General features: G+C 49.3%; 1 protein-coding gene across 2 annotated transcripts; it reads right to left on the bottom strand.

The window, feature by feature from the left end:
• Window positions 1-2505: 2505 nt before the first annotated feature.
• DLST (dihydrolipoamide S-succinyltransferase) lies at window positions 2506-18521 on the bottom strand. 2 transcript variants are annotated; one of them, XM_062624178.1, is made up of 15 exons: window positions 18390-18521; window positions 14305-14338; window positions 12956-13004; window positions 11860-11915; window positions 11446-11520; window positions 11022-11077; window positions 10086-10197; window positions 9442-9597; window positions 9075-9157; window positions 8295-8392; window positions 6301-6431; window positions 5473-5546; window positions 4529-4612; window positions 3834-4001; window positions 2506-3364 (listed from the first exon to the last, which is right to left on the bottom strand). In XM_062624178.1, the coding sequence occupies exons 1-15, from the start codon at window positions 18456-18458 to the stop codon at window positions 3230-3232; spliced, it is 1380 nt and encodes a 459-aa protein (XP_062480162.1). In that variant the 5' UTR covers window positions 18459-18521; the 3' UTR covers window positions 2506-3229. The 2 variants fall into 2 exon arrangements, with proteins under 2 accessions (XP_062480162.1, XP_062480170.1); XM_062624186.1 differs by lacking the exon at window positions 18390-18521 and adding an exon at window positions 17655-18031.
• Between the last annotated feature and the right edge of the window lie 3954 nt (window positions 18522-22475).

Here is a 22475-nt window from a genome sequence, read left to right as displayed (position 1 = left end):
GTTGGTGTTGCCTACTGGCTGTCAGCACCCTGCAGCCACAACGCAGAAGACGGCATCAAGTGCCTGTCCAGCTCCCCTCGTGCCCCTGCCTACCCATGGCCTCTGGGGTCTGCATAGCCATGCAGCTGCAGCTTGGAGCTGGGAAAAAGGCACAGAGTACCTGTATCTTCTTCCAGCCTTGATTTTTGTCTTCATCACCCATGCTAGCTCCAGTTAGCACTTGTGCCCAAGTGCTCCTCTCTGCTGGCAGGATAGCAGTCCCACTGCCCTCCTTGCTCTGTTTTCAGTGTTGTCATCCATGTGATGGTTTAAAGGGATGATGAACTATTGAGAGCCAGCACAGATGGGAGGAAGATAAGAGTAAATACAAACTGTGACAGAAGAAGCAGCAGCATGAACAAAAGGTGTCCGCTAACAGCCCAAAGCAGGGGAGGCTGTGCTCATCAGTGCAAATCAAAACTGTAGGCTGAAGGATGAGCTAGCAATGGCAGTGGTATAGTTCTGGCCCTCCCAGCACTCACTCATCCCCAGTAAGTAGTAAGGAATATTGTAATTCACGGGTGCCAGTAACAGTGAGGAATTACTGGCACGAGTGAAACTCTTCTGTGGCTAGCTGATTCCAGCACCCGCTTGCCACAACCACCATCAGAACCACTCTGCTCCTGGCTGACTCGGCCTGGCTCTCAAGCAGCACCAGGAGCGCTTGTCCACCAGGGGGAAGCAGAGCCTGGTCGAAACTCATCTCCACCCAGCAAAGGCAGGGGACACCTCAAGGGACGTGCAGAAGCAAGAGGGCTAACCAGGAAGCTGAGCACTTATGCCTCAGCAGGAGCAGCTAAGCCTGGGGCCTCCCCTCTCTAGTGCAGCATGCAGTGGCTGAACCCTCGAGCAGCAAACCTGCACCTTCGGCCACCAGCCACCTCATCCTGTGATTCAGGGGAGGTTCAGTAGAAGCCACACCTGCCTCCTTGCAACACAGTGCCATCAGCGTCACCCAGAAAGGCCAAAACCAATGAAGCTCCAAGCATGGCAGCTGCACGACCCTCCTACAGCAAGCAAGCCCCAGCACTGCAGAGTAAATAAAGCTGTTTGTTAGGCTGCATGATTTTAAAAGCTTGACTGTACATTCACTCTCTGGGTAAAGACCTCATTTAGCGCAGCTCCAGACAGAATAGAGGCATTGCCCTTCCCCAGGCTCATATGCAAAGTCAAAATGGGCCCTCTGTATCCTAAACCAGCATGGAGGGCTGGGTGTTAATAGCGTTCTTAATCAGAACATTCTCTTTCACTCCATTCATTCATGCAAGAGCATCTAGAGTCTTTGTCCTTCCTTTTCAGAAGAGGGAAGGGGTTTTTCCTCTCCTCCCAACCTTCTACTTCAACCAGGGACAATCGGAGAAAAGCTGGCTCCACACACAGTTTTGTCCATAGCTGCCAGGAAGATGCAGGAACCAGTCCTAGGCACTACTCTCCCTTTGGCCAGCTTGCCAGCTGTGAGTGCAATCATTTTCTGTTACAAGGGGCTGCTTTCTTCACTCGTAGCTGGAAAGGGCAAGCCACCCGTCAAAGTTCATGTCAGAGCTGGAAAAACCCTGCTATGAACCAGGAACAATTTCATACTGTTCCAACAGGGACAGCATCTTGGGAAAACACTCTCAGCACCAAAGACAGCTTTTGCATTACAGTTCTTAGATATTCCCTCCTTCCTCCCTCTGCAACCCAAATAGCCTTTTTCACCACTTGCATGATTTACAACTCTCCTGTTGTAGCAGGGAAAAAACCTGGCTCCATACCTGCACTTTAAAGAGCCTATCCCAGGTCTCCCTCTTGGCCACCATGCTATTTAGCAAACACTGGGATTTCCTAACCATCTGTAACAGTTCTGTTGCTAGACCAAGAAAAGGTTGATTTCCAGCCCTGAAAACATCATCTATGCTGGGAAGAGCCAATTCTGTGCCAAAGAGGGTTTGAGGACAGTAGAGTTCACAGCCAGAGAAGCCTCAATTTAGTACCACTAGTGATGGGCCCAGCCCCAATTTTCTCTTTTCTCACACCACCAGGTAACAGGCTTCTTACATCACACTAGGGATGCAGCTGGTGCCCCTCACCCAGGAGCTGCTGCTCACACCACCCCCCTCCAAACACACCCCACCTCGCAGTCATTGCCCAGTTTTATTTCATTTAAAATCCGCTGTGTTAAATATTTTAGTTACAAGTTTTGTGTAGAGGGTAATAGACTCTGCAGGCACTAGCAACTCCCTCAATCCCCCATACATGTGTGCGCTATCAGATTAAGGACTGCCCCCCTCCCCCCAAACCAGCATCCTCGGGCTGGGATATACATTACAGTTAAAGCCCGGGCCCTCCCCAGCGCTTTCTGTGCTGGTAGCAGGCCAAGCCCTTGCACACAGGAAGCCAGCAGTCGAATCCACCATCAGTGAGCTGTGATTCAAGGACAGCTGCTGGGGGCTGGTTCTTACCCCCGTGTCAGGCATGTAATGGTGAAAGTGTTGTCCCCCCGCAGGGAACAGTGCTACCTCCACAGAGGTCATGGGCTCTGCCCACCTGGACATGAACATTCACGCCACAGTGACTGGGCTGGAGAGAGACAATCAATCTCCAAGGGAAAACGGGAGCTGCCACCACTGCGTGCCTGTCTGCAGAGGGCACTGCCAGAGGCAAGACACCTACCTCAAGCCCAGCTCTGATCAAACTCTCTGCTGCAAGCAGCAGCCTGCAGGTCCCCAGACTGCCCTTGCAAGACAGATGAGTGTGAAATATTTTAAAGCAAAACAGGGACATAAGATCAGCCTTTCCTCTCCTCTCCCCCCCAGGAACCTCAGTGCTAGGAAATACAGCTGAACCCACGTTGGGGTGGCAGGGAAGGGTACCCTAGCACAGCAGCAGCAAGCAGTTTCCAGTGGTACAGGACAAGCCAGAGGTGAGAGTTTGGTGCTGTGAGGGAGAGGAAGCCACACAGACAGCTCTGGAAAGGCAGTGCCAAACAGCGGTCGGCCCACTGCATAGCAACCCTCATGAGAAAATGAACCTTTGCTAAACAAAATAGGAAAGGAGGTAGGAGCTATCCCCACAATTCCCTCTGGGGCAGCTCCAATCACAGCGGAGGGAGGGAGACTGGAATGACCCCTGCCAGTTCCTGAATGCCCTGCATTGGCCCTGCTGGTGCTGCGGCCCTGCCCTGGGTGAGTTGCGTGGGGGTGAGGCTGCTCTACAGGTCGAGCAGCAGCACGCGGGGATCCTCCACCGCTGCCTTGATCTTGCGCAGGAAAGTCACTGCCTCTCTGCCATCAATGAGCCGGTGATCATACGTCAGCGCCACGTACATCATGGGCCGCACCTCGATCTGAAAGGGAGGAATTAGACATCAGTGAGCTCAGCCCTACCACAGGCACGATGCCCTCCACAGGCTTTTTCCTAACCTGAATCCAGAGCTCAGACCCTCTTGGAGGTATCCTGCTTGGTACCTATCCACTCACCCAGGCACTGACCATCACCCAGCCTGGGTCCACAGCATACAAGACTAGGTCCCTTTCTGGAGCTGTTCTCTGTCACAAAGGCTACAGCATCCTCCTCGCACCTAAGCAGATTATCCAGTTCTCCCCATCACAGACAGGATAAGCACACCCTGCATACCTCAGGCAAGTACTTGTGCCAGGAAAGCTTCCCTACATCCATTAGTCTCTGCTCCTCGTTCACAGTACAGACTTTCAGAAGTTGACAACAACCCCTTAGAAAAAGCATGCGGGCTACAGTCCTTATACCACTGAGCCTTCTCCTCTGTTCACTGACGCCTCCTGTGCAGTTCCACCTACCTTGCCTCCCACAGCCACAGGCCTGTCAAAGATGGCATGCATGCCTAATATGGCAGACTGGGGTGGGTTAATGATAGGTGTCCCAAAGAGTGACCCAAAAACCCCTCCGTTGCTGATTGTGAAAGTGCCACCATCCATGTCTTCAATGGCCAGTTCGTTCTTCCGTGCCTAGAAGAAAAAGTAAGGTCTTAGAAAGCCACACAAATCACAGAAGGCAAAGCATGAGCGTTTGGACATTCACTCTCTCCAGGAATAAATGCTGATGGCAAGAGCTTCACTTATTGATCTGTTCAGATGAAAACTAGAACCAATTACTTGAAAATGTATCCTGTTGTTAGGTCTGAATATTTACTGGCTTTGGGGAAAGATTCTCTCCTTCCAACTCCTGCTTTTGCAGGAGACAGACACAGAGACTTCTACCCCAGGGCAGCTCAGCCACGGCCTCTAAAGACAGAGATGAAGACACTAATGCATAGTTTGCGGTCTTCTGGAAGGGCAACAAGTAAATAGGCCTGTCCTGTAAGGCACGGGCACAGCTACAGATGTAACTGGATCACTCCCCACAGCACAAGTCAGTGTGTCAGAGGTCAGAGATGACGACAACAGAGGGAGCGAATCAATTCATGCCTATCCAGCACCCTCAATTCTTCCCACTCCTCTCCACCCTTTTCAGAAAAAGCTCCAACTTTCCTTACCTTCTCCCCCAGCTCGTAGATGGCACGCTCAATGTCAGCATAGTTCATGTTTTCTACATTCCTAACAACAGGGACCACAAGACCCTACAGAGAAGCAAAGTGCATAATCAGCTAATTCACTGTGGTGCCACACAGACAACTGGCCTCAGCCTAGCAGCATTCCTGCCTCCTCCTCAGCACACAGCAGGTAGCTGGCAGAGCTGCCTTGCACCCTGGCAGCTGGCTGGGAAACTGGGCATGACACACACCAAGGGCTGACTCCATAAATGAGACTTCATCTTTGCCTTGTAAGCCTGTCCCGTAAAATCAATCAGGTCTCTCTGGATCCAGCTCCATGTCCACAAAGGCAGGTGAGGCTCTGGGCAGAATTCAGCTGCCACCTCTTTCTCTGTGAGAAGAGTGGAATCCCTTTATGCTGGTACTTCTCTAGACTTCAGGAGCAGTGACAGTTTCAGTCCGGGCCAAACCTGGCCAAAGCCTCACAAAAGAACTAATTAATTCAGTACCTGCATCTCCATCCCATACTCTACCTGGACAGGAACATCTCTGAATCAGCAACTTCATTTACAGAAAAGGTGGAACAGCACAGCAGCATTAGCCTTTGGACAGGACATGCAAAGCTTTTACTGTCTATTTCACATCCTCATTAGTCCATGAAAAAAAAAACAGTTTCCCTAACTTGGCCCTACTCATAAGCCACTGAGATCTTTATTGACTTTGTTACTATATCTCCTACTACAGTGGAAGAGTATTCTTGGTCCTCCATCTTCTCCCAAAACCCATCTCAGCAGTCCACAATGTCTCAGATGCATCATTTAGAAAATCAGCCTGCCTCATCAGTAAATTTCTGCTGCAGCAGAGCTCAAACTGAATTGGCTCAAACTACATGACCAACCTAGACCTGAGGCTGCAGGAAGCACAGCCAAAGCAGCCAAGGTACCTACCCGGGGAGTTGCTACAGCAACACTAATGTCCACATAGTCCCTGTACACAATCTCTTTGGTTGTGTCATCAATCACTAGAAGAAGAAAAAAAGATGTGTCACACATGCAGTACACAAGATCAAGGGCTCAACAGGCCAGAAGCAGCCATGAAACCGTAACTCATCTCTAGCTCTAGTTATGTTTAGCTCTAGCGAAACGTATCTCCAGAGAAGCACGAGCCCTCACTGCCTGTGGGAGAAACATCAGGACAGGCAGAAAGGAAACACAGTCACAGAATCCAAGAATTGCCAGGTTTGGAAGGGACCTTTGAAGGTCACCTTGTTCAACACCCCTGTCCAAGGCAGGGTCACCTACAGCAGGTTACACAGGAATGCATCCAGGTGGGTTTTGAATGTCTCCAGGCAGGGAGACTCCACAACCCTATTTGGCAGTCTGTTCCAGTGCTCTGCACCCTCAGTCTCCCTCAGACATCCCCTTGATTATTCTCTTCTGTGTTGAGGAAGTCCCTCGACACCTCCCAGGAACTGCACTGCACCTACAGCAGGTACCTCTGCACCAACCAACAGAGTCTGCTGGCTCTGCCTTCTGCAGGCTGCACATGCACGGCCCCAGCCTGACTCCAGGCAATCCCTATCTTAATAGAGCCCCTCTTGGCAAGCTGTGTTCCCCCTACATAAATGGCTTTAGCAACATCAGCTGCAGCAAGTAAGACTGTCCTCCTTTTTCCTGTCTATCTGACTTGCTTGTTCAAACTACTGGCATCACCATGGACTTGGTTACCTGCTTTCCCCCACTCTGCCATGTTCACTGGTGAGATAGGCAACTCACCTGCATTCACAATGGGCTGGTCCTGCAGAGCAAAAGCTGCAGCTTTCACAAAAGCTGACATGAAACCTAGCTTCAGGTTGTGCTTTTTCAGGAAGGGATCCCTGTGTATAGCTCTCATCTCCCGGATGTTGCTGTAAAACACATGGTAACGCTGGATAGCAGGGAGTCCAAGAAAACACTGTTCCCTTGCTCTGTAGTAAGATTTTCAGTGCCCATCCCCAAGGACTGCAAACCTCCACCAACCAGCAAACCTCAGTCTGCAGAAATATCCTTCAAGTATCATAGCTGAAGTGGGCTGAAGGTGGCTCTAAAGCCCCTGCCAAAGGATCTAACAGGAATTGGACCTGGACCACAAACTCAACAGGACAGGGTTAGCCTGCATGGCCCACATTCCTGAGCACAAAAGCAAGATGGGACATGGCCTATTTCCTGCTTAGGCCTGATATTGCCACTGATTCTCTGGAGACACCAGTGCTGATAGCAGTGTGGCACCACAGACAGCAACTGCAGCTGTGGCTGTGCCAGCCCCAGAAGGGTGAAAAACCAGGAAATGCCAAGAGCAGAGAAGACACACATGGTGACTGAGTGAAAGGACTTCAGTCATCATGCAAGTCCAGCACCAGCCAGAACAATGATGCCTCCATACCCAACTCTCTGGCTTTGGGAGTTGAGTGAACATGAAAGAAATCTTTCCAGCTGCTACGGCAGTGGGTGCCAGCCCACTCACAGCCCTTAACCAGACTAACTGTGGTTCCCCACTGTTTTATTTATGAGAACTGAGGCCATTTACAGAAAGTCAACCAATCTATGGCTACAACCTCTGTCTATTCCGGGCTAGTGCCAGATGCTTTGGAACTGCATGGTCCCTCCCCCCTCTAGAGACCTCAAGTCTTTGAAGAGACAATTTCAGCTAGGGGCAGGGTTCTTCATGGTCTAGAGTGTTTGTTTTCCTGCACCTAACCTTGTTTAGGGCTAGGATTACCACCCAAAGACATTAGTGCCTCCCAAGACACAAGGGCTGCAGCAATGGGGATGAGGTTTGCTACAAAACTGGCTCATTATGGCTTCCTTCTTTCAGACACTGACCCCCAAGGGAAGCAGAAGGCCCCAGCACAGGTCCTCACGAGTCAACCTCACAGCAATCAATCCAAACCAGATTACCAGATGCAACAGAGAGCCCCAGGCCAGCGTAAACTGACACCTCAATGAGCCTCTGAGAGGAGATAAAGCTGCAGCACTTCCCCTCCAATCAAGACTATTTTGCCAACCTTATTGTTCTGAGACACAAATATTTACATGTTTTGTCTTAAGGAGCAGAATAGGATTTCACAAGGCAATTTGATTTGGGCACAATTTCCCCTTAATGCACTGTAACATAAGCTGCCCACCCTCCAAATCCATTAGTGCATTCAGTCCATGCAAGCACTTGAGTCAGGAGACCCCCCACCTGCCCAGAGGGGATGGGGAAGGATGCTAGCCTGCCTCTGGAAACCTGCACCGTCTGACAGCAAAGTCCTCAGACCTATGTAATGCTCACCCAAAAGGCTGATGAGACCTGGGGAATCACCTTATTGGAACCTAAATATGCCCACCTCCAAAAGCAGTAATCTGGTGGGGTGGCAGAAAGCAGCTGCTACATGTTGATGCCTTCTAACAGCCACTACACAAGTGATACCAGTCACTCCTGCTGTTCTGCTCCACATTCACCAGTTCTTAACCAAGAAGCACGCAGATAAGGAATCAGACTGCCCCTTCACAGTCAGTGGATGACTCCCAAGGAATGAAAGGCCATTAGGAAGTTATGCATTCCTCATACCACAACCCCAGCATAGCCCTGATGAAGTTGTGCAGACAGTGGTACACACCTAAGAAAGAGGTCCCAAAAGACAGGTTGTTAGTCTTTCCAAAGAGAATCAGCAAGGTCTTCACTGCTAGGTAAAGATGACTGCCTACATCTATTTCTACTCATAAAGGGAAAGAGATCTGCTCCTCACCTCATATCAATCTCATTGAAAGTGGTCAGCATGGCACAAGTATTCTGAGCCTCCTTCAGCCGCTGAGCGATACGCTGGCGCATCCTGTTCATTTTCACCTGAAAATTAAAAAGATATAAGCAGAAGCTGCCTCAAGCTCATCCAAGGGGGATAATGCACAAGAAACTCAAAAGACTTTTGTTCTTGCCATTTTGTTGACTAGTAATAGATGCCTAGGACCAAGGTTTTCACTCCAGGTCTCCATGAGGAGCATGACAGGCTGAGGAGTCGATTTCACTATGGAGCTGCCCAGCTCAACTTACAGTTCATCTGAAAAGCAGTGCTGAAATGCATCACAGTGTAACTACTTCTGACCTACATGCTCCTCAGGACCTCCAAGCATGCATGGGTTTCCAGCATGAGGTTAACATTAGAAGAGCAAGGCCGCTAAGAAAGCAGGCTGCCCAGCCATGTTCTCTTAACCATGCACAAGGCAGGTGCAGCAGCCTCAGCCCTTTGCTGAGGGCTTGTGGACAGACCAACCAGATCACACGGAGCCTTCTGTGCTTGATCAGCAGAGCTCGCGACAAGACTTTTGACTGCGTCAGACTGGACCTGTCACTTCCTCCACCCCACTAAGTGGTGCCCTCACGTAGAGAACTTCCCCATCTGTCACAGCCCCACTGAGCTGGGTGTGAACAGGTAGACATGGACACATCTGGGGTAGCTCAAGGCTTATGCCAGAACAGATTGCCACCCAGCAACAGAAACACTGGCCAGGCCACTACTCCCCCAGCTTACCCTATGCTCTGATCTGGCACCTTTGCTGGGCGCTGCCTCCCCAGAAGGGGCTGCCGCAGGGGCAGCCGGCTTCACCGCAGACACTGAGGGTAAAGAACACATCAGTCAAAAACGGAAGTCAGGGCTTGATCACAAAATGCCCTGAGGTAAAAAGCCCGTTTGAGCTCAAGCAACACGGTGTGGAAGCAATCTTTGAATTGGGCTGGGCAGGCTTCAGGCATAGCTGAGCTCTGCAAATGGAGCATGCAGGACAATAGTGCAGGGCGGGGCTTCACCACAAATGCCAGACTATTTGCTGTCTTTAACCTTACATATGCTCCTTTAGGAAGAGAGGCTTGAAAATAGGAGAAAACAGCTGCTGCCTCACCTGGTTTGCTGTCGATGGGCTGAGCTGGTGTAGGCGGCACTGGTGGCATTGTAGTGGGAACTGGTGCTGCAGCAGGAGGAGGAGCAGCTGTAGCTACAGGTTCAGGGGCTGCAGGAGGAGGAGGGGCTGCTGCTGGTTTGGCCTTGGCAGGAGCAGCTGAAAAACAAGAAGGAACCATGGTAAGGGCAATGATGACTTCCACTGCCAGGTGTCCCTGAGTCCAACCAACGTGATAAAAGTTAACCCTCTGGCAGAGTGCTTTACAGTTCTCAGCACTATTGAACTGACAGAGGTCACCACAAGAGCATCCCATGGTGAGCGTGTTTTACTCGACACCCTAGATCTCCTCACTGTGCAGGAGACTGGATGCTAAAGAGAAGAGGATGGAGAAGGGAGTTACACAGGAGAATTCTCACCTAATTTTAGCTTAGAGTTGCAGTCTCCTACAGAAGGAGCAAAAGGAAAGTTCCCCCTCAGAGAGACTACAATTATGCTTGGACAACAGAAGTATTTTCTTCCAACTGCAGAGGCAGATGGAGAAAACATTTACTGTCTCTCAGGATCCCTTTCAATGCCTTGCTTCTATCTTAAGAAAAAAGATGGGTGGAAACAGGAAGAACTGTGCAATAACTTGCATGACTCACCTCCAGTTTTCCTGAGTTTGAACAGAGGTGTCCCCCCTTCCACTTTGCCACCATCAGGTACCAGAAGGGCTTCAATCACACCAGCTGCTGGAGCTGGAACTTGCACTGATGTCTGCAAAAAGGAAAACCAGTGAAATTTCCCCAACCACTGGACGGAGAACTAGTGCCCAACAGCAGATGACAATATGTGCACTTACACATTCTACGCGGCACAGACAGCAGCTCTGTCTTGCACCATTTGCACAAGTTTTCACACCCTCCACCAGAATTTTGTGCCAATACACAGAAGTTTTAGGAGATGGTGGCAGTGTAATGTACAGCCTGATCTTCCTGCTTCAGCATACAATCAAGAATTGACCTGCTGTCAGCATCTTCTTGACAGCAACAATGGAAGCAGAACTTGGCAGGCAGTTTCAGCAAGAACATCAAAGCTTAAGATTCTTTTAAGGAGTGAGTAAATTTAAAGGCTAAATTTACAGTCACGTGAAGACATCCTATGGCTCTGCAGATTTCTCCTTTGTTTAAACACAAACAGGTTTCAAAGCTTAGAGCACCAAAATTGGAAGGAGCAGGGGAACTGCAGCTCCAACAAATATCAGTACCACTGATGCTTAATCAAATATATGAGAAATGAAGAGTTGACAAAGAATTCTCACTTAAGGCACAGTCAGCTTTCATGCTAGATGAGAAAAGCTTTTCTCTATGAAGGGAGCAGGAGACACAGGCAGGGCTTGCAGGCTCTAGGAGCTCTTAGCATTAGAGGAGCCATACAGAGTACCTATTATGAAACTAGAAAAAGGTTTGGTCCAAAAGTTGCGGCTTTGAGCAACCTGGTCTAGTGGAAGGTGTCCCTGCCATGGCAGGGGGGATAGAACTAGATGATCTTTAAGTGTCTTTCCAACCCAAACCATTCTGTGATTCTATGGAAACTCTTACCTTGTCTGTTTCAATTTCACATACCACTTCATCTTCTGCCACTGTGTCTCCAACAGCTGAATGACAGATATGAAGACCACTGTGAGGAGGGAGTCATGCTCTGGCCATGCTCTTAACTCGCAGCTAGCTCCCCCACTAAACCAGACTTTTCTCACTCCAGTTCTTTGTGACTTCTAAAGAAAAGTCCAGCTCAAACAATCAATATACTGCATAGTCAGTCCAATTCCAGTTGAGACATCACCCTTCACCCAACATCATCCATGACAGAGAAGTACTGAGATAGTAACTTCAATCTTTAGGAGAACTGCAATTAACTGCCCCTTTTGTCACAGACTGAAAGGCAAAAAGCAGGCTGTCAGCCAGTGAACCCAATCTGTCCAGTGCAGCAGCACCAGTGCTGAGAATTTCAGAGGCAACTGCTTACCTTTCTCCCACCTGACATCTCCTTCTGTGACTGACTCTGCAAAGGCTGGTGTGTTCACTGTAACCACATCATCCCCTGTGAGAGAAAGAGACAGACTTGAACGCACTCAGAGCTCAAAACTTATGCCATTGCTTCACTCTTGTCATCAGGACTCTAGCAGAGGGGGTAGGTCAACAGATCTTCTTCTTGCTTCAATACTGAGTAACATTTAAACACAAGAGAATAAACCCCCATCTAACTGAAAGGCACACTGTGACAGGAACACCAGACAAAAAGTCTTTAGGGCCCTGGAACGTAAACCCTCAGCCAACCATCAAGGTGGGAGAGCAGTGGGCCTAGGACAGAAGAGCTTCAGCTGTTGCCAGGACAGCAACAGGTAGCACAAGAGCCACTGACTCCTGACTCTGTACTTACTATGTACTGCAGTGGTTCTGAAGTAACGGACAGTGAAGACACTGGAGCTATTTACTCTGCAGAAAAAGAGAGAGATGTGAACACAGAAGCATGCTTCTTTGCAGGCTGCAGGCACCAAGCCCAAGCTCAGAATTTACATTTGCTTAACTGATCTGAAAGGCTGCTCAGCAGTTCTGATCTATTTGTTCCAAAGGACTCCTACTTACTGTTCAAGGTGCAACAATCCCACTACGAAACGTTACAGCTTACCATAACTAGTGCTCTCTGAAACTCTGTCAGAACTGACATTTATGGAATTAGAATTTAGGGGAGAGAACCCCTAAGAACCCCTGTGGTTTAAACACTGACCCAGCCAGCCTGCCCTATGCCCAAGACTAGCACAATAACCATTTTTTGCGTCCATATCAAGACTCTCATCTCTACAGAACTTGCTAGATTGCTCCAAAGAAAGAGAAAGCACCACACATTGCCAATGGTAACACATCAGAGACAGCTATTTCTTTCCATCATGTCCCTTCACAGGAAGCTGGCAATCCCAAGCGTTTCAAAGGACGTTTTTAATACCTACTGACACCTTGTTTAGAAACGTGAAGCAAATGTGATTCAGCATTTCCTCTAACATAGGGTACTTGGTGCAAACAGATCAGCTTTGTAAGCTTTTATGGATATGCTTCAAAGTTATTTCTCCAAATACATTTTTACAAGACCACCTCAGCAATGCAAACCATGCCATATGAACAACAGCTCCTTGGACCACCCCACTTCTCCTGACAGAAATCCTACCAGGAGGCTACCATAGAGAACAAAACTTCTAGTCAGATAATCAAAGTGTAAAGATCCATTTATCATTACAAATTTCCTCATTCCTGTCCCTTCCTAGCATCAGTATCTGGTTCCAAACAAAGCTTATTTTCTTTAAGCATACCACAGATCCTGACCTGAAAACCCTAAACTTTCTTAGGGATAACTCCAAGCTCCTATAATGTGCATAGGGATTTTATGAAAGCCAACCATATTCTGCCTCCCAGCCCCTGATCTTACCAGGGCTAGAGCAGTCCCAGCCTCTCCCCATCACAGCTTTCCTGGAGATACTTACACAAGCTTCCTGCTGTTCGTGTAAGCCAGTCCCTGGCTCCCAGCCACACCTGTGAATGAAAATGGTGTTACCCCACAGGAATGTTATCCAGCTTGTGAGTGTTCTTGTCAGGTACAAGAGTGCAGAGGACATCACTGTCCACCCTGAAAGAAGCTTGTGATTACGTGGGCAATATAGCCACCTCAGTGCCTTCAAACCTGCCCAGAGCTTGCCAGGAACAGTAGTCTTGCCTTCATCTAGATTTACAGAGATGGGAAAAACAGTTATATCTTGATCTCAAAGCTAATAAGGATAACTTTGGAAACGGCAAACAAAGCAGCAGCTACTCCAGTCAAATCAACCCAGGAAACAGCTACAAAGGACTGCTAAAACCTCAGTTGCTGCCGAGTTATCCTAATACAAAGGGGCTCCTAATAGGAACAAAGCATCCGTCACCTATGAGGCACCCCAGGAAGCCTCACAGTTGTATGGACAGAAGTAAGGAGTCAAAAAAGAACTTAATATAGGGCTTAGGGCACACCACCATCATCCCTATTCTCTGCCCACCCCTGTCTCAAGAACTTCCTTTTCCAAAACCCAGAGCAGGTACTTGCATGCACAGGTTCTTGGTTTCACGCACCCCACTGCCCCTTCCCACACTGCTCACATGCCCTGACACTGCAATTTTAATTACAAACTGATCTCCTGTCCTTTATCTCTTTCAGGGCACTGAGCAGTTTTCCAGACTGATCTTAAAGTGAGTCAGCACAGCAAGTGGGGAACGCAGTTATTCCAATCACACAACGCCAGAAGGAAGAACCATTTCCCCACTTGATTTTCTTAAAAAAGCTACACAATTTTGACACCATCCCCTCCTAAAGAGCTGATATTGGAGCTGTAGAAACTGGAAAAGGTAAGCAGATGAAACTGGTTTCTCAAAGTGCAATCAGAAGTGAGTGATGTCATGTTCTATAAACACAGTACAGCTAGTCAAAAAAAAAAGCAGAGGTCTGGGAAAATCCAGTTTAAGCACTGAAGAGGAGTTCACAGGCGTGCTAGATGTGACATGTTACTTCACATTCACCCATCATTTTCAAAGGAGTTTATTTGAGAGCTAGGCTCTGCAACAGTATGTGTTTCAAGCACTGCAATGCTTGAAACACACTGTGCTGCTGCTGTGAAGTCATCACCAGAGTCAAATGGATCAGGCAGCATGTATATTCAGCAAGGGAGGCACTCACATGGAAACACATCTCATTTCACCAACTGCTTCTTCATTACATGATTGACAATCAAACCTATTACCCATTTCCATCATCAGCTCTGGTTTGTCTAGGCAGTTTGAAATGAAATAAAAGCTTAAGACTCACCAGACAGAGAGCATCTTGCCAGAGTGCAGCTCCCCTGTCAGAGAGAAGAGGAACTATCAGTATTGTAAAAAGACAGATCCACCCTAGAACAACTTTGGCTTTCCCACAAGACCCAGATGAGAGACAGGTCCCATCATTCCCATACTCCAGACTGCAGGCATGCTTCTACACCATAGCGCGCAAGAATGGGAGATGGCGAGAGAATCTACATCCTTCTCTTTGCTTTGTCTCCCTTCCAGGATTCCTTCCTGCAGAGTGATGTTAAACCCGATACACTTGGCTTTCAGTTGTGGCTCCAGCTGTTTTGACTTTCTCATGCACATTTTCCTCTTAAAGAAGGAACAGATTTCTAAAGACCAATTCACTAAAATTTGCTATGAATGAGAGGGTCAAAGGTAGCTACTGGATAGGATGAAAAAACATCCCATGATGTTTGCTCCTGCAGTCATGAATGCAGAATCTGGTTTTTGTTTGTTTGTTTGCTTGCTTTAAGGCTATGGAGCCTTTGAACTCCAGAAGGCCAGGATTGCCATCAAAGGCAAAATTTATACTGCTTTCAGTGAGCCAGGAATTCCACCTTCTGGCAATGTTTCATTTCATACACATGCCATCGTTGACTGCACTCCTAGCTCAGCATAACATTCCTCAAAAGACATTTCAAGATATTCCAGTTACTTTCCCTACTGTTATCATGCATTTCTCTGGCATCGAACTAGCAGATCTGGAGAATCTAAGAACTCTTTAAAAGCTACAGGAAAACATCACAGTAACCATGACAAAAATGCAGTTGATGGTTTGGAACAACAGCTTGGAACAGCAGCTACTCAACAGGTCAAAGCACCCTTATTCAGCAGTTAAGGTGAGAGGTAAAAAAATCACATCTTCAGTGTCTGGAGGGAAGTTTGCATGTAAGCCCTGATTTCAGCTTAATCAGAGCAAGCAGGATGGGATATAACTGACTTTGAGTATCAAAATAATTTGTGGAGGTGTGTGTGATAAGGCAACACACAGATCAAGAATCAAAGAGATACTTCAGCTGGTCACACTGTCTACAGGACTAAGTGCTGTAGACAGTGCATGTAGAATGCAAAAATACATTTAATGAACACTTCATACCATCAAAATCACTGGCAGGCCTGGAACTGGCCTTCACAGTTTAATTATCCAAACTTACTGATGGATTTGGCTTCTGGAATTTTAACGCACAGTCAACTCGATGACAGATGGGCAGTTCAACAAGGTTCTGATCAGCTGTGCTGCGGGCGCAGGCAACTCGGCTGACCTGCTGCTACAGGAGCCTTGGTCTGGCAGAACTGAGGAGCTCCAGCACAGCAGGGACCAACAGTCCTGGAGACACAGTCCTGAAAACCTGGCTGGGCCCACTGCATCCCCTGCCCCAGGTCTGGCTGGGGAAGGGAAAACAGGGAACACTGCGCAGACTCTGCACAGTCATCATGAACACTTAATCTTGGTGAAGCACTGGCCCCCTTCTAGCTCTGATCTGGTTTGTGTAGAGCCATCCCTGAGCTGTGATCAGTAAAACAAACTTCAACTTAACTCTGCTTGGCTAAGTGTCTAAAGCACCACAATCTTCAGCACATATGTCAGTACCTGTATTGATCAAATTCTTTACAGTATCCACAGTGCCCCAGACAATATGAAGTCAATCACAGATAAAATATCAAGTAACCTGAGCTCCTGTATGCCCATGGATGTCTTCCTGGGTGTTATATAAAAAAGCGGTTAAAGGTATTCCTAGCATCCCAGACAATAACTTACTAATAACCAGGATCAGCCTCAGACTGAAGCACAAACAGGCAATTTTATTTGCTCAGGACCAGTTCAGTGTAAGTTTAAAAAAGTTTAGAAGGCCTGTCCCTAAATAAATTATTGTGAGAAAACACATCTGTAGCTCTGTTCCATGAGAGATGCCAAGTCTGTGTTCCACAAGTCCTGCAAAACTAAGGAAAAAAATTGGTATCACTCTATGCTTCTGTCTTTTAGGTTAAGAAATGAGGGCAAGAGCTCTAATGTGTGGGGGAAGCCACTAGTAAAAAACACTGTGTTCTGTTCTGCAGAACTGCTGTGTGTCCATCTCTTAACTATGGTACCTTGAAGATGCACAGTGCAGCTCTGGGAGATGGCTGACAGCACTGTTTCCTGTTCCCTGTTTCTCTGAAGGGATAGCTGTGATTGCACCTGTTTATGATTACCACCTGGCTAAATGTGCCCTCTGCCTGATCTTGGCACTTCTTCAGTGAAAATGGACACATTTAGATTTTCTAGCTAGCATTTGCACTTTGGGTCGCTTTAAACAGTCAGCCTTCACTTGGAGAAGTCCTGGTCTAATTAGCTAGTGACTCATGTACCAAGTGATTAACTTTTCCCCCATGTTTCACGTGACTTCTCAGAATTGTTTTTACAACTGATGTCAAAGTGACCCAGGCACACAGAGCCCCAGGCCATACCTTTCAAGGAGACGTGTAGTGAACTACCGGAAAGTGACATGGGAATGAATTATGTAATGCATCAGCTAAAGCAACAGCCTGTATACCTACAGATTTGTTCTCCAACAGTGGGAACAGGGACCACTTCAGCTAAGGACACTAACAGAACAGGAGTTAATTTCTACCAGAAGCCCAGTGCTGAGCAGCTCTGGTTGACAGACAAAGGAGCAATCGGTTCTTCTGCCCAAGCTTCTTCAAAGCAAAGCAGCTCCTGTTTTTAGCAACAACGATGAGCACAAACCACTGCTGCACACACAAACCAACTGCACATCTTCCATGGATTTTAACGCAATTATACATAGCCTGGCAGCGCAGATGCTAAGATGGGATGGAGATAACAATGCTGAGTGGTAAAGGATACTGTTACTAAGACAAGAGGCTGAGAACTCCTCCAGCATGTGGAGAGGATCGAGCAGGGAGGAAAAAGTTCCTTTACGAACTCTTCTTCAGATAAAAAGAATGACTTGATTCTCCAAGCATTGAGTGCAGCTCCTGATCAAGCCATCCTTTTTCAGGCTAGCTCTCAGGACCCCATCCATTCTTTCTAATTACACAGAACCACTGAGCGATAACAAAGGTTAAATATTGTTAAAATGCCGATCAAATAAGCTTGTTTTAAACTGCACAATAACCAATTTGTATCTATATATATATAACAAAATATAACTATATAATTATAAAGGCTTTATAGTGCAGTTTCATGTGTCTATATACACACATTTATAAAGACATATCTGCCTGTGGAGCCCAGAGACAAGCATTTAACATAGAACAGTTCTATGAATAGCATTACATACTTAAATGGTCAACATTACAATTAGCTGTCAACACTTGCTCACCTACATTTACACAATGGGCAAAATGAAATCTCATGTTGTAAGGCTTCAGCTGGTCAGCTGGAGGACAAGTAACATTCTTCCTCCTGTAGGTAGGTGGATGTACGTATGCATATGCATGCGTTTACACACGTATCTACATAGAGCTATGTATGTTTAGTATTTAGATGGAAGATGTGACCAACAGTCAGGAAACGGTAGGAGCGCCGGTGCTGATGTGAGTAGCAGACTCTGGCCGTTAGACTCTGCAAGCCCAAGCTTCCACCAGCACAGGTTACTGCCACTGCATCGGTTCAACGCCTGCTTCGAAAACCGAGCACAGAATTAAATCAGCAAGCAGCGACAGGCGGCGACGGCGGAGCCCGAGAGCAGCGGTTCTGGGCAGCTCCGTCGCCAGTCAGCTCTGCCGGGTAAGCAGGCGAGCCGACGCCCTCCGCGGCGGGGCCCTGCCCGGGCGGGGCGGCAGGGGTAGCGGCACACGCTCCGGCGCGCCGAGCGCGGGAGGGGCACTGCTGCTCACCCCGGCCCCTCGCGGGGGTCAGCCCCGCCGCCCGGCCCAGGCCACCCCTCTCTGTATGTGCGTGTCCCCGGCGCGGCGGTGCTCCGCGGGCGGAGGGGGGGGGGGGGGGAGTGGGGGACGCGTCCCGGTGTCCTTGGCGCCGCCGTCCCCGCCCGCCCAACCACCGCCCTCTCTCGTTCCCCCCTCCCCGCGGCCGATGCGGGTCCCCGCGGCGGGCAGTACCTGCCGGAGGGCGCGCAGCGAGCGGCCCACCACCCGGCCGAGGCAGCGGGACCGCCACAGCAGCAGCATCACGGCAGCGGGAGCGGCCGGAGGGCGGACACCGGAAGCAGGCCCGGCGCGAGCCGGAAGTGCGCAGGGCCGGACCAAGCTCTCCGGGACGGGGGGAGAGGAGCCAGAGGGACGGCACCATCGCGGGCGGGGTGTGTGTGTGTGTGGGGGGGGGACAGGGACAGGCTGTGGTACCTCAGGAACCGCCTCTGGAAGCATACCTAAGGTGCCCCCACGACCCCGTGCGGGGCTGGTGGCAGACAGACGGTTCAGCTGTATTCTACCAGGCGGTGCCGTTATAACACTCTTCACTGAACAGTTTGGGATTGCTTCAGGACAGCAGTACCAGTGGTTTTCCTGCTCACCTTGACAGCGATGGGGCTCGTGTAGGTTGATTTGCTGCAAGCATCAGCCAGCGGGGTGTTGCGTGCTTGGAAATGGGCAAGGAGGTCACCTCACCATGGCAAACAGGCAAATGAGTTCCCAGGCAAGCCCTGTTGCTCAGACGTGGTTTTTACGTTGAAAATGCTTGTGAATCCTCCAGTTAGTTTCCATTTTCTGCCTGTTGATGTGTGGGGGACCACAGGCGGAAGAAAACGCAAGGAACCCATTTGCACAATCTTAGAATTAGCTTGGGGTATTCATAAAAGGCTGGCTGGCAGCAAAAGTGGATGAAGGAGCCAAGTCCAGGTTATGCACGTGTCCTTAATTTAGCCATTGCTTAATAATACATGAATGGTAAACTGCAGCCTTCAAAATAGCCTCCTAATACAAATTCACAACAAACATCCTTGGGATCGATTTCAAAGAAAAGAAAAGAAGTTGAATAAAGCCCAACAGGGGATAAACTGAGGCTTTGAGAATGTGCTGACTGCTTTAATGAAAGGCAACAGTGCTGGAAAGGCCCTTTGCCAGGGACTTCTCCGTGATCTGCCTTTCAAAAGCTAATATCCTTGAATGAGACCGTTGGTGTCAACTGTCTTTAACCACAGCCTTTTGCCTGCCAACTGAATATGGCAAATATTGTCATGTTCAGTAAGCATGTGGAGGCCAAGCAGATGAAGCCCTAGGAGTAGCACACATGGCTAGGCCTTGCCCACCTGCCCCATAGCTCCATGGCAGTGTCTCTAAAGCACCCTGCAATAAGCAAGAGACTCAGTGTTGCTGCTTTTCCTGTGTGATTCCATTTCCCGGCCATGTCCTGCACCACAGACCTCCAGGCCAGCCAAAATGCCTCCATGTCCCCACGGCGGGGAATGCTGGAAGTGCTTGGGTGCTTTCTGTGGGAGCTGGGCAGCACCTGGAGCTTTGGGCTGACTCCTTCCTTGCCTCTAGCACAGGTGTATTTGCATTATCTCACCACTGATTCACTATCCTGGGTCCTGGATGGGATTCCCAGGCCAAATTGTAGGGGGGAATTGTCTGCCTGGCCCTCTGCCCACCTGTGCAGCCAGGGTCTGGGCACTGGCCCCTGCCTGTCTGAGCCCAGAGGCTATGAGCCTGGGAGATGGCCAAGAGGTGGTGTAGGCATATAGTTAAGAAAAATGGGAACTTAGGTAGGCACATAATTAAAAATGGAAACTTCTGTTGCTATGGAAAAGCCTGGACAAATACTAAGCGCCTCCTAAAAGGTCAGGATGACCTGGGAACAGCACTGACTAATGAAGAGAATTAATAGCTGGGGAGGCGGCCTTGCGTGCTAAGGAATCCCTTATGAGAAAAGACCATCCTTGAGGACTGGCACATCCTGAAAATCCATCGACATTGTCAAGATATGACTTCAGTGTGTCAGCAAGATACGATTAGGGTGTCCTTCAGGGGCTAAGGAACCTCTTACTGGAAAAGGCTATCCTTGAAGACTGGTGCATCCTGAAAACCCATTGACATCTGCAAAATATAACTCCGATGTGTCAGCAAGACACGATGAGTCTGTCCTTTAGATGAACTATCCTCATTATAATATTAAAAATCACTACCAGAGGTCAAAAGACCCCTGCCCAGGTTAAAGACCCTTCCCTGGGCATGCGTGGTGAGAAGTCAATGATGTAACCTCATGTAAATTAAGTGACCAATTGGTACGTGGTGGGAGGGTTACAAGGAGTCACCAACCTGAACTGAACTATATAAACACATGAATTCTGCATGGGGTGGTGTGCTAGCTCTGTGGGATGCCACCCAGCACCCCATTTTGCACAAACTTGGAATGAACAAATACATTAGCTCTGTCTGTGGGAACTGGCTATTGCACACCAGGCTACAGACCCTGTTTTGGGGACAACACAGCCACCCAACAGCTCCTGCATGAAGCATCTCACAAGCATGTGTGCCCCTGGGGCAGGTAGGTTTGTCCTGGGCTGGGGTCAGGGCATGCTCATCTGAGAGCAGTGCTGGCTCTGCTGGCTGCTGCAGTGTCTCTAAAGCACCCTGCGATAGGAGAGGGACTCAGTGTTGCTGCTTTTCCTGTGTGGTTCCATTTCCTGGCCATGTCCTGCACCACAGACTTCCAGGCCAGCCAAAACGCCTCTATGTCCCCATGGCAGGGAATGCTGGAAGTGCTTGGGTGCTTTCTGTGGGAGCTGAGCAGCACCTGGAGCTTTGGGCTGACTGCTTCCTTGCCTCTTCCTTACACAGCACAGGTGTATTTGCATCATCTCACCACTGATTCACTATCCTGGGTCCTGGATGGGATTTCCAGGCAAAATCGTAGGAGGGAATTGCTCACCTGGGCCTCTGCCTACCTGTGCAGCCAGCAGCTCGGCATCGGCCCCTGCCTGTCTGAGCCCCGGGGTCTATGAGCCTGGGAGATGGCCAAATAGCAGGGGAGATGGTTGGGTGCAGACACTGGACCCGACCTCCTTGAGGTCCATCTGCATATTCAGAAGCCGTTCCCAGCCGGTTGGCTGCCTCTGGCCTCCTCACTCCCTCTTTAAAGGAGCTGAGCACAGTGGGAGGACACACAGGCACTGCCTCTGTGCATCCCACAGCTCCGGATGCCTGTCCTTGGGGCACCGTGCTCCTTGCAGCCCTGGAGCTGAGGTGAGTGGGGCAGAGAAGTGCAAGTGGCTCAGGATGGGGATCATGTGTTGAAGACGGAGGGATGCAGTGGCTGGGGAGGGCTCAGGGGGGGATTGCAGTGCTGGGGAAGTGGCAGGCTGCTCCATGCACGGCTCTCCTACCAATGAGCATCTGAGGAACATGTGGGGGATGACTCCCGTTTTTGGAGGGGACATGCTTGCCTTTTCTTCTGAGCATCTTCATTTTGTCCCTCAGTCTTTTTCATCAGGTAAGAGGAGTCTCAGCTGATTTTTGGTGTTTTGGAAGGTGATACTGATGCAGGCTGGCAGTAAGTAGGAACCAAAGCATGCATCTGCTAACTCAGCAGGGAAGGGGCTGCATCAGCGGGAAGTTTGCTTGGGGCAGCACCTCCTGGTTCTCCAGTGCTGGGGAAGCTGTAGGTGGGAAGAGAGCCAAGGCCATGGCCTGACACCATAGGCTCTGCTCCCTCCCTCCAAATGTCTGGCAAAAACATGTTGGTGCTGGAAGCCTTATACAAGCGGAGGGCTTCTCACCAGCTCTGAGCAGATCTTAGGAGGGATGTATGGCCCTAAGTTTCTGGGGCTGGGAAGTCTCAGCGCAGGGGACAGGTAAGATCCCTGACCTTGCTGCTGAGCACAGAGGAGGTGAGAAATTGTGAGCAAGTGCCAAAAGAAGGTGTTTCTGTAACAGATGGAGTGAGGTGGCAGGACCGGCTGCCTCCTGCCAATGCCATGCGGAAAGGCTTAAGGGTGGATGAAATCTCTGACTGCATTGCGTTTGCTGTGTGTCTTTGTTGGAAGCGGCTGGCAGGCAGAGGCAGCCACAGGCGATGGTGCAGCTTGTTACACAAGAGCAGGGGTGATGCTGAGAGCTCCTGGCACACCAACCTAACCCTGGCCAGGGGGAAAATTTTGGTGGCCTGTTAGGAAAATAAAACCCTAATGGTTGGGAGCGGGGAGACAGCATGGGAGAGCAACAAGTGGTGTAAGACAACCCAGAAAA

This window comes from Pezoporus occidentalis, unplaced genomic scaffold (assembly GCF_034315485.1).
Source record: "Pezoporus occidentalis ecotype Australia unplaced genomic scaffold, CSIRO_AGI_Poc_V1 ctg108, whole genome shotgun sequence".
NCBI classification, from domain to species: Eukaryota; Metazoa; Chordata; class Aves; order Psittaciformes; family Psittacidae; genus Pezoporus; species Pezoporus occidentalis.
This window is presented reverse-complemented; position numbering and strand designations above follow the sequence as displayed.

Coding starts and splice junctions, on each gene's coding strand:
- DLST (XM_062624178.1), bottom strand. CDS start 18,458: ATGCTGCTGCTGTGGCGGTCCCGCTGCCTCGGCCGGGTGGTGGGCCGC. Junction 13,005..14,304: donor GGCAAGATGCTCTCTGTCTG/GTGAGTCTTAAG, acceptor TTTCATTCACAG/GTGTGGCTGGGAGCCAGGGA. Junction 4,613..5,472: donor TTGCTGTAGCAACTCCCCGG/GTAGGTACCTTG, acceptor GCTTCTCTGTAG/GGTCTTGTGGTCCCTGTTGT.